Genomic DNA, 12,056 nt, shown 5'->3' on the forward strand with positions numbered 1-12,056 from the left:
GGGTATTTGAAGAACTAATTAAATGAATAATTTTTATTGACACGGAGGAGATGGATTGTTTAAGTTTAGAGTTTGGAGTTAGAGATATTAATATTTGTTTACTTGTATTTGAATATTAGCCTAGGTTTGGTTTGGGAAGTCCGGGGGGTGGGGGGATGGGATAAATCATTGTGTAATACCTGTGATGTATTTCTTTTTTTTCTTATGATAAAAACAATAAAAAAATTTATATTGAAAAAAAAAAACAAACAAACAAAATCCTTCTTTGGGCTGCAGAAACTAAGTCTGGATCTTCAGGATCCCTGCCTTGTTTCTCCAGCCCAGCGCACAGAGGGGAGAGGAATTGGGCTGGAAAAACAAAGAGGGGATTGCGAAAATTGCAACTTCGTTTCTCCAGGAATTCCCTTCCACACATAAAAGGAAGGGGAACTCCTCCAAAGGACTTGCAGAAATGAAGCATGGGTTCCAAACTTATTTTATCAGCATAAAAGGGAACCAGTCTGATATACTGCTGAAGGTGCTGGGCTAGAAACCCAGAGAGGGTTGAGTTCTAGCCCCCCCAACCCTTTGTCATGAAAACTGGCTGGGGGACTTGGGACCAGTTGTACTCGCTTGGCCCGGCCCACCTTGCAGGATTGTTGTGGGGAAATAGAATCATTGTGGGAGTATGTTTGTTACTTTGAGTTATACATAAAAAAGATGGGATAAAATTTTAATAATTCCTGTAAACCAGATTAGGCTGAAACATAGGCAAGGCCACCAGATCACTTTTATAGCTGAGAAGAGGGTCTGATACCTTTTTTTCTAAATCTATTGTGTCTTACTCATTGCTATTCTTGATGACAGAGGAAAGCCATTTAGCAGAACAAAATGTACTATTTTCTTTCTATTGAGGAAATTATTTTCCCCAGTACTATTTTTGTAGAATTACAAAAAAGAGGGAATGCCCAGTTGTCTCTGATAAAATGGGTTGTTTTTTCCCCCCAGGCTCTCTTGTACTTTATCCACGTGATGGACCATATTGTAGTGAAGGAATATATTATTGTGTATTTCCATACACTCACCAATGTCTACAATCACTTGGACTCAGATTTCTTGAAGAAGCTCTCCGACATTGTCGATTTAAAGTAAGTTTTATATTTGAATATCTTGAAGCCATCTCTCCCTATTGGCATCTGTGATTAAAAAGCACTGCAAAGAAAATTTACTTTAAAGAATGTACTGTATATACTCATGAATAAGCTGAGAATTTTAGGTGCCAAAATGCACCCCAATATCAGGTTTGACTTAGCTGCAGATGGGCTTATATGACAGTACAAATAATAATACTTTTTTAAATTACCCATATTTCTCATATACTTTCATGTATAAGCCCATTCATGGATAAGCTGAGTCTTTAATTTTTAACCAAAATATCATGAAAAATGTAGGTCAACATATCTGCAGGTGGTGCAGTTTTGATGGTATTTTGATTAAAAATTCAAGGATCGGCTTATCCGCACATGAGTTTATACGCAAGCATATATAATAATGGTTGGGCAGGGGAAGGGGCGGAAACATAAACTTAATAAACACCAAAGAAGGATGAGGATGGATGTAGTACTTTATTGTGAAAACTGAGATAGACTTCTTTGCAAAATCAGGTCTTGTATCAGTTCCTATTCAGATATGCAAAAATGTCAATCTCATTTGGTTGCTTAGAGTAAGCCAGTTCGGTGAATGGGCTGGGTGGTATCAATAAACAGATGTCATTAGTCAAATGTTTTTAGATTTAAGAAACTTCTTTTGTTATTAACCAGGTACAAAAGAAATCTGAAGGCCTTGTATTTTGTCCATCCAACATTTCGCTCGAAGGTGAAGTATGTCATCTCCAGGTGGAAAATGTACATTTTTGCATGCAATCGTAAATAAGTGCGCCCCTGAAGTATTGAACAATATTGCTGAGGTTACGCATACTGCTATGGAGGACCGCTTAGGTTACCGCAGACCCTTGGAGGAGTCATAGGATATAAGCCTAACCAGCAAACAATCAATTGAATGAAAGGGTTTTGTAAAACAAATTACCCCTTCAAACCGATTTATTTACATTTATAGCATGTTGTTCTCTCCTTTTCCTTGACATATTTTCTACATTGTCTGCCTTTAAAAAGCAGTTGCTTTGGGAAAGAAGACTGCTTTGCTTTAAAAACTTGCAGAGTACACTTATGGCACTGTATTAAATATGTTTCTGTTGCATATCTCATAACTTCAACATGATTTTGAATCATTTGCAGTCAAAATAATTTGTGAAAGCATTAATTTCTGTATTCTTCCTTTCAGGTTTCAACCTGGTTCTTTACAACCTTTACGGTCTCAGGTCTAAAGGACAAAGTTCACCATGTGGAAAATCTCCAGCAGTTGTTCACAGCAATACCCCCTGAACAAATTGACTTTCCTCCATTTGTTCTTGAATATGACATCAGGGTAGGTGATTCCTGGGAATATACATTAATTTAGTACTCTTCGATGTCTTTTGGATTTCATGAAGCAGAGGGGAGATAAAGAAACATTTATTTCTCTTAGTTTACAAAGATGCCTTTAGAAACAGCCAAGACTGGAAGGCCATGTTGGATTGTTTGGGCCTTTAAAAGAATATGCTGCAGAACACTTTTGTGTATTGTTGAAAATACACATTATATTGCTGTAAGAACACATTATCTAGAGAATAGATGATCACTCATGTTTAGAGCAAAAAGCTGCACTTCGTAGGAGGCTGGTATTATAACCTAGAAAATGTTGAATTCTATAGCTTTTGTCATCTTGAATGTGCTCCATTACGAAAGCTAATGAGTGCCTGGGAGGAAAGGAAGGCATAAAGCACAAAGCTGTTCCTTATCCCTGAAGGACATTTTGCCTCCTGTCCGTCCTACTTCATCTGTTTTTTCTTTCATTCAATCATTTCTAAATTAAGGTTCCTGGACTTCATTTATGGTGTAGTTATTGGGTATTTCTTTTCTTTTCTTTTTTTTTTGAAATCTTACAGTGTACATTGTGGCAGATGTTTTTTATACAGTTTTATACAGTTTCTCTTGTAGTGATGTGGGAAGATGCAAGTGAAAGCGCTTCTCTAGTTTCCCTTTTAAAGAAAACAAAGGGAAAGAAATTGTTGCCTATGACCCACCTTCCCTTGATTCATTCCCTGTGTATTGTGGCTTCTTGTCGTTTCTCTGCTCTGGCACATTTCTTTGTTTTCATTGGAAAGAACTTGCCGCTATTGTTTTCAGCATGGATACACCATTACCTGACCCATTTTTCAGATATATTCTCCTCTGGCTAGGCAGGATAATATCTAAAAAAAAAAAATGGAGGCTCCCTGTAGTTGAAAAAAAAGGAAACCTGAATGCAGATGAAAAGAAAGAACAGTCAAAAGTGATGTTTGTACAGTATACAATTTGTCTTGCGGTGGGTTAAATAAAGCAATCTAGTCTGGCCCGTAATATCTGAACCTTTCTAGCTTTCCAATCTGTTTAGGAGTAAAACACTGCAATTCAGATGACAGGGCTTTTCCCCCCTACAATAAATGGCAGCGACTTGGCCCAGAGTGCTATCTATGAAATTAAGCACGTAGAGGTTTCACAGCTCTTCATTTAACAAGATCTGAATGTGATTTCTTTGTATACATATGTTCTTGGTATTAATGTTTTTTTCCTCTCTGCAGGAAAATGGATCCTACTATTCTTACCCTTCTTCTCCAGACCTCTGACTCTTCAGCTCTGCCATTGTTTTTGATTGCTCAACAATCTTTCACACGTTGCTTGCCAATATCATATTAAGTCAATCTAAGTTATTTACAGAGTTCAGAGATAGGGCTTTCTTCCCCACCTCTGCTATTTTTTTAAAATGAGATAGTTGCAAGGACACAAGCAATCAGAAAACTACAGGGTAATGAACTGTATTTCAGATCTAAGTATCAAAGAGAAAATGGATTTTCCATGTGGGAACATTCTTTTTTCTTTTGCAAGATGTCAAGGTGATTCTGTTGTTACTACCATTGTATTTTCTCAAAACATCAGCGGCACAATCTGCAGATACTCTGTTTTGGGGGAGAAGGATACAATATCTATTTAATAGAGTTCTATGGCCTTTATATATTGAATCCACCACTAAGAGATATATTTATAGAATTCCCTTTAGAAATGTCTGCAGGTGGCAGAATTAAATTGTAGAGTTACCACGAAATACTTAAACTAAAGGATCTGTCATCTGTTTCTGTCTTGCCAAATCATGTGAGATGTAAAGGATGTGCTGCTGTGGCCACTTGCACATCCCTCCTCCAGTAAAATTCAAGGGCATATCAGTACTGCCTGGTGTAGTTGTGTTTTGCAGTCATTTGGGGAATAATACAATGTGTTGATTGCAAGTTGGAAAATTAATTTATGTCATTGAAGAAATTCAGCAATTCATTTTTTTTTGTTTTGAAAATAAATTTATTTGTTTGCATCTTTGAGAATTAAGCCTATAATGTCTCACACAGATTAGCTGTTGCAGTTGCTTTGCTCATTTCCCAGATTGTGAAATCAGTGATGGTAATAGAACATTTTTACTATGCAGCTATTGTAATAGAAACAAAATAGTGATATCAGCAGATGTCAATAAGTTACGTCTGACTTCAGTGTCACCATGAACTGTACAAGTAGTTCTTGAGTTATGACCATAATGGAGCCTGCCCATTATAATTGTAAATCATAAAGTCATAAACCAATTGTGCAATGCTATCATCCCTCTTCATGCCTAGGAAAGGAAGGTTAATTTTGTATTCTGTGAGAGGCGGTGTGGAATTGGAGTGGCTGTCCTGTTCATTAATGATAATGCAGAGGAAGCCTGTTCACAGCTGTGCCTGTGGAAACTTTTCATTTGCAAACTTAGTACAGTGGTTGGGAGATAGAGAGTGCCCTGGGTGTTTGCACAGGGATAAGAAGATTTCCGGATTGGGAAAAGGAATGCTTGTACATCATTCCAACATCAAGAGCAATGTGGTATCTGAATTAAGAAATTAAACAATTGTGTCCCCAAGATCCCATACCATTCTCATATTTTAAAAAACTATTTTAAAACAGCTGGAAGCTGGTGAGCTACAATGCAAGGAGTCTCCAGGGATACACCTTATTTTCCCAAATGCTTTGGAGCTAATGTGGGCTTTGGAGGCATTCTTCAAAAACAAAACAGCTGAATTGGCTGCAGCCAATTGCTTTGTTTACAACTGATCCCAGGTAATGTAAGTGGAAGCTAAGTTGGGGCAAGCTCAGTCCACAGACAGGAAGAGTTAATTATTTTGTTTAACTATAAGTAGCATATTTCTGTGTGCAAGACACAGATGGAAGGGAGATATTTATTTTGTTTTGTCAGTATGCATATTTTATATTGTGAGGATATGGATGTGGGAGATTTTCCCAGATTCAGATCATATTTCTCTACTCATGACTTAGTTTGCCTTCTGTGACATGGATTTCATGTTTTCTGGATAGGTTCAAGCTTCCAGCAGGCCTTGCCACAAGCTTCACTACTAGGTTGTTAAATCTTAGGTTCATCAGTTTGCTTCTGTGAAATCTAAAAGACCTAATCCAAAGCAAATGTAGATGTTTGGACAGTTCAAGCATCCTCTTTTAGCTAAAGGAAGCTACTTTTCTAATAAACTATTTGTAGAAATATAGGGCTGGAAGGGACCCCAGAGTTGTTCTAGTCCAAACCTCTGCCCAGGGCAGGAGATCTTATTCCATCCTGTATAAATGGACATCCAAACTTTTCTTGAAAACCTCCAGCAACGGTGCACCCATAACTCTGAAAAGCAAGCTATTCCATTGGTTAATTGTTCTGTCAGGCAGCTTCTCCTCAGTTCCAGGTTGGCTCACTCACAGAGTAGCTTCCACCCATTGCTTCTTATCCTGCCCTCTGGTGCCTTAACTCACTGTGGCAGCCCCTCAAGTACTGGAAGACACCTATCATGTCATCCCTAATTCTCTTTATTAGCTAGACGTACCCAATTCCTGCAAACATCTGTTTTAGCCTCCAGACCCTTTATCATTTTTGTTGCTCTTCCTCTGCACTCTTTCTAGGGTCTTAGCATCTTTTTTTTTTTAAACCAGAATTGGACACAGTATATTCCAAGTGTGGCCTCACTAGTGTAGTATAGACCAGTACTATCTCATGATCTTGATGCAAATACCTCTGTTGATGCAACCTAGAACCCCACTGACATTTTTTGGCTGCTGCAACACACTGCTGGCTCATGCTTCTTAAGTGCTTGTTCTCTAGGATACTTACCGGTAGATGTGTCATGAATGCAAAAAATCACAGAACCCTAGAATAAAAAGAATAGATTTGAGAAATTTATTACCTTGGGATAAGTAGTCATATAATATTACCACTCATCACTTCTGTCAATTGTGTAATAAGCACTACCATTATGGCAACAGCCATCTTGTGGATGGGCACTGTGTCCATGTTAGGGGCTTTCTGATCTGACCACCATGTCATTTGCTCAAAATCCAAATCTGACTCCAAAGAGAACTGGTTATCTCTTCAATTCTTTTACCAGCCCTGCTACTCAAATCCCTTTCACTTGAGATGCCAGACTTGAACATTCTTGTGTCTTTTCTGCATGCTGAATATATGCTCTGCCACTGAAATGTGGTTTACCTCTTTAGTAAGATGGCAAAAAACCCCATACTGCACTTCTTTAAAACACCACGTGTAAATCATAAGACAGATTTTTGTTGTTTTCTTGTTACCTCCCACTTTCCACAATGCTTGCAGAGTTTCTCTTCTCCAATTTAGAATGTTTCTACTAAATCTACCCTAGCAATCACCTGCATACTTGCTCTTTAGTCCTCCTCTGATCTACTTACTGAATTTTTCCATATAAAATAATGGTGAATTGTTTCCAAGTATAATAACCAATTTGCTAAGATAGAGAAAAAAGCACATCCATAAAAGTTGCTAGCAAGGACACAACAACAAACAGGCAGAGAAACAGCATATCCTGCATATTGAAGAACCTAAATCAAAATTGGAGAGGTCCCTTTAGGCAACTGAGTCTGCTCAGTTCAGGAACACAGCTTACGGTATTCTAGACAAATGGTGGTCCAGGCTCTGATTGAACCTAGCCAGTGAAGGGGAACCATTTCTCTGGGTAATGGGTTCCCTGTCAAACTCTTAACTGATCTCCAGAGATGTGTTTCATCTAGTCCAAAAGACTTTAACTCATTCCATTAGATATTCCCTGACTATGGTTCTATCAATCTTAAATTTTAATCTTGCCCTTTCATCCTGTTCCTCAATTTGCAAGTGGGTCCTATATCATTTTGCTGGAGAAGATTGAACTGAAATAGGATTTGAATAGCTTTGCCTTTTTAGTTACTGTTTGTGTTTGGTCCCATTATTATTAATAACAGTAAAAGTAACAATTTGTTAAATGTGTATGCTGCCTGAGTTCCAGCGATTCAGAGCAGTTTACAAATTGTTGAAAACATCAATAATAAGAAAACCACACAAAGCAAAAAGGAACAGAGCATAAATAATTCAGGAATAAAGAAAAAGAGGAAAAGCAGACTTCAACCACATTCGCCAAAGATCTGGGTGAACAGACAAGTTTTCAGAGCCCTTCAAATCGCAAGTAGAGTGGAGGCTGTTAAAAGCTCCAGAGAAAATCTTGTTCTTGAGGGCAGGTGCTGTTATAGGTCATGCCAAATAAACCTTACCTTCTTTGATAAAGTGACTAAATTAGTGAATTAGGGAAATGCTGTGGACACAGTGTACTTGTTCTTCAGTAAAGCATTTGCTAGACCACAACCTCCTTCTAGTAAGGTAGAACAATGTGGGATAGTACCATCACCAGATTTGCAGTTGGCTTACCAACTGTACTCATTGTTGCTTCTCAATAGAACTACATCTATGTGGAAGAAAGCATGCAGTGGATTACCTGAAGGGTTTTTTCTTGAGCCCAATGCTCTTCAGCATCTTCATAAATGACCTAGATGAAGAAAGGGGAACTCATCAAATTTGCAGATGACACCAAGCCAGAAGGGGGGAGGGATTGCTAACACTTAGACTCAACATTCAGAGGGACCTTGACAGACTTCAACATTGGGCCCTATCCAATAAGATGCAGTTGAGTAGTGAGAAAAATAAGGTCCTACACTTCGCCAGGAAAAACCAAATGCACAGGTTCAAAATAGGCAGTACCTGGCTCAACAGTAGTACATGTGAAAAGGTGTACTGGTGGGACCACGGCCTATACAGTGTGCTGCAGCTGCCAAAAAAGCCAATGCAGTCCTAGGCTGTATCAACAGAGGGATAGCACCGAGAACATGTGAATAGTACTGCTCTATACTGCACAAGTAAGGCCACACTTGGAATACTTCCTCCAGTTCTGATCATCACCATACAAAAAAGATGCTGAGGCCCTAGAAAGAGTGCAGAGAAGAGTAACAAAAAAGAAGGGTCTTGAGGCTAAACTATATGATGAATAGTTGTGGGAACTAGGTATGTTTAGCCTAATGAAGAGAAGGCCTAAGGGCAACTTGTTAGCCATCTTCCAATACTTGAAGGGCTGTCACAGGAAAGGGGGGGGTTGATTTATTTCCAAAGCATCTGAAGGTGAACAATGGAAGCTTGTTAAAAGCAGATCCAACCTGGAACTAAGGAGAAACTTCCTGTCAGTGAGAACAATTAATCAATGGAACAGCTTGCCTCTGGAAGTTGTGGGTGCTCCATCCCTGGAGGTTTCAAAAAAAAATCCCACTTGTCCCAGATGGAATAAGTACTTATGCCCTGGGCAGAGGGTGGACTACAATACCTCCAAGGTCCCTTCCAGCCTTAATTCTATGATTTGGAAGCAAACTGATAACCAATGCAGTCCATAAAGCAAGAATCATACCGAGGCATTCCCTTCACCACTCACACCACTGCTTTCTGGACTAGGTGAAGTTTCCAGACAGTTCTTCAAGATCAATTCCATGTACAGTGTTACAGGACTCAAATTGTGAGGTGACCAGAGCATGAGTGCCTGTCTGAAGTCCCTTCTCCCCCATCTAGAAAAGGGTACAACTGAAACCTTAGATAAAGCTGTGCAGTTCCTCCCCATCCAAACCCGCACACCTCCAGGCACTGTGACAGAACTGCAACAGCCTCACTTGGCTGGCCTGGAGTGAAAAGATATAATTGGGTCTCATCAGCATACTATGATACCAAATCCCAAACTGGTGGATAACCTCTCCCAGAGGTTTCCTCTAGATGAGGAAAAGAAGGGGAGAATAGAACCCTGTGGCACTCCACAAAGAAGGGATCTGGGAAAGATCTCTCTCCACCTATCCTGACTAAAACTGGCTCCAAAGAAAGGAAGAAAACTGTTGTAAAACAGTTCCCTCAATCCCCAACCCAAGGAGCCATCACTGAAGCATACTGCAGTTCAGAGGTCTCCAAACTTAGCAAGTTTAAAACTTGTGGACTATAACTACCAGAATTCCCCAGCCAGCCATGCTGGTTGGGGAATTCTGGGAGTTGAAGTCCACCAGTCTTAAAGTTGCTAAGTTTGAAGACCTCTGCTGCAGTTGATGGTATCAAAAGCTGCTGAGATATCCAGGAGTGCAAAGATGGATTAAGCAGACAGTATATAGATTCTTTTATTTCAAGCATATATTGTACAAAAGCAGCTTCTTTGGTTTTTTCATCTTTCTCTAACTTCAGCTTATCCCGAGTTTTTGATTTCTTGACACTTGTTCAGGATTACCATCTGATCCTCTTTATATTTCATATATATGCCCCTTTTTGCTGCAGTTTTTAGATTTTCACTAAGCTCTTTATGTAGTCACATATTTGCTGTCTCCAATTCTTTTTCTTCTTATTGAAGTTGTTTACAGTTGCCCATTGAGCTCCTATTTCTTTAGAAACTCCCTATCTTTTTAAGGTCCTTTTTCAATTAGCTTCTTCTCCCCATGGAATCCTACTTACCATTGTTTTAAATCCATTTTTGGAAATCCAAGATACAGGTTTGATTACGCTCCATTTTAATCTCCTTAAAATCAGCTCCAGCATTATACTCTCCCCGCCCTTTCCATTTCCCCAACTAAACCTTCCCTCTTGATTGGAATCAAGTTGAGAACTTCTTGTGCCTTTTCTCACCCTGTGAAGGATAAAGCTGTCAGCCAGACAAGTCAGGAATTTGCTGGAAGAACTACGCTTGGCAGAGTTTGTCTCCCAACTGATGTCCGGTTAATTAGATCCCTCATCAACTGACTTCATGCCTCTTTGAAAGAGCGTAATTTGTATGATTCACATCTTCTCCTTGTCTGGAAAGGTGATTACAGTAGACACCAACAGCAATGTTGTTTCTACTTGTACCTCTCCTTACTTTCACCCAGTTACTCTACAGCATTGCCAAGTTTATTACTTTGGCTTTCTGGGCAGGAACATGTGCCTTTATCCTCTCTTTTTCTTCTGTTTCTTTTGAAGAAGCTGCATTCTTTATTTGCTATATTCCAGTCATTCCAGATTTCTCTGAATCTGACATCCATTTAATCATATCTCCTATTCCCAATCACCACTTAGTCTAGAACCCACGTTCTAGTGATAGAAATGATTCTAATATCAGAAAGGAAAAGAGATCAAATTCCTCTCCCCTTTGAGTTTAAGAATTACTTCGTAGAATAAGGGATTGCAATGTGGAGAAAATAAATGCAGATATTCAAGGGAACAATTTAATCACTTGCAAAAAGATACAGGAATTGTGGATCGTCACTGATAATAGTTCAGATAGCACTCCTGTGTGACAGATATGATCCTTTGATCCAGTACATTAACTAGATGTAAGCCTTATCTGAAATGCATGCAGTTACTACACTTAGTGTCCCTGCATTTGTTTCTGGATATCCTTTCTAGGAAAGAAGATCTTTGCAGCCTGAATTTTACTTTTTACAAAGGGATGCAAAGAGAGGTTTTCTATCTCTATATTTCAGCTTCTGAGACAGAGTGATTCTGCTAGAATAAGAAAACTGGCTACTGTTAAATCTTACTTTCAAAATCCATCTTCAGACCAATCTGAGAAAAGATTCCAGTCTAGAGTGGCCTCTCAGAATTGCCATTATATTCTGCTGTCTTCACAAGGAGTCTCCAAAGCACACGGGGGGAGGGGGTAGCTTTCCTGCGGAGGATAAATAGTTCATAACTCAACAACTGCCCTGGTTACAGCTAATAAGATTAAAGTATGCATCTGCTAGGATGAACATCAGTAGACACAGCAAATCAAGTTTAAAAAAGCACGAGCAGGTTTTGTGACATCCAGGCAATTAGCTGAATGGCTTTTTTATTGCTCTCACTCAGCTGCACTGGGCAAGTTCAAGTCGCTGTGCAGCCCCAGAGACATAAGGACAAAATGATGCCCTCTCCCATTCCATGTCTAACCAATGACCAAATTGGACTATAAATCTTACTTCAGCATTGGAAATGAAGATTCCCCGGAGCGTGCTGCATCAGAATGAATGCTCCTGAGCTGATCTCTGTTCATTTTTGTATAATGTCATTCTCATTTCCCCTCCAAGCAAAGGCAGAGTACAAATAAACGAGGAGAGAGGAAAATTGTGTCTTGGGCTCTTTTTATCCAGTAACTTGACTGTTGCCGTCTTGCCTCCTGTCAACACAGACAGCTTCCAGCACTGCCATTCAAGCCTTGGCTCCTTTAATGTACAATTAACCTTCTGACATAGGCCAGGTGGCTTGCAGCGCTGCCTTGCTGAGTGGTGGAGTTGCCTCTCAGGTCAATTGGTTGTTTTCAGGATTTTTCAGGGCTGGACTGGTCTTAGTGCTCCAGGTATCAGGGGGTCTACAAGGATTCCTTTGCAAATCTACCTCACCTTGCTCCAAGCAAAGACCATTTTTATTAGGTAATGTAAAGCATGGGTTCACATGTCACTCTGAAAAATAGGATTGGGCTTACTGCTCCAAGAAAGTGATTAAAATAAAGAGAGACAGTGAAAATGTGCAAAAGAATCTTTCCAAGCCAGAGGGAATTGAGCAGTAGATTG

The 12,056-nt window shown here is 39.4% G+C and overlaps 1 protein-coding gene across 1 annotated transcript in view; it reads left to right on the top strand.

The window, feature by feature from the left end:
- GDAP2 (ganglioside induced differentiation associated protein 2) overlaps positions 1 to 4,443 on the top strand; it is a 21,345-nt gene extending 16,902 nt beyond the window's left edge. Inside the window, exons 11-14 of the mRNA XM_015814039.1 lie at positions 988 to 1,127; positions 1,800 to 1,854; positions 2,320 to 2,463; positions 3,698 to 4,443. Of these exons, the coding sequence (XP_015669525.1) occupies positions 988 to 1,127; positions 1,800 to 1,854; positions 2,320 to 2,463; positions 3,698 to 3,742 (384 nt within the window). The 3' untranslated portion in view covers positions 3,743 to 4,443. The remainder of the gene's footprint in view (positions 1 to 987; positions 1,128 to 1,799; positions 1,855 to 2,319; positions 2,464 to 3,697) is intronic.
- Positions 4,444 to 12,056: the final 7,613 nt, after the last annotated feature.

Source organism: Protobothrops mucrosquamatus, unplaced genomic scaffold, assembly GCF_001527695.2.
Source record: "Protobothrops mucrosquamatus isolate PMUCROS unplaced genomic scaffold, P.Mucros_1.0 scaffold212, whole genome shotgun sequence".
NCBI lineage: Eukaryota > Metazoa > Chordata > Lepidosauria > Squamata > Viperidae > Protobothrops > Protobothrops mucrosquamatus.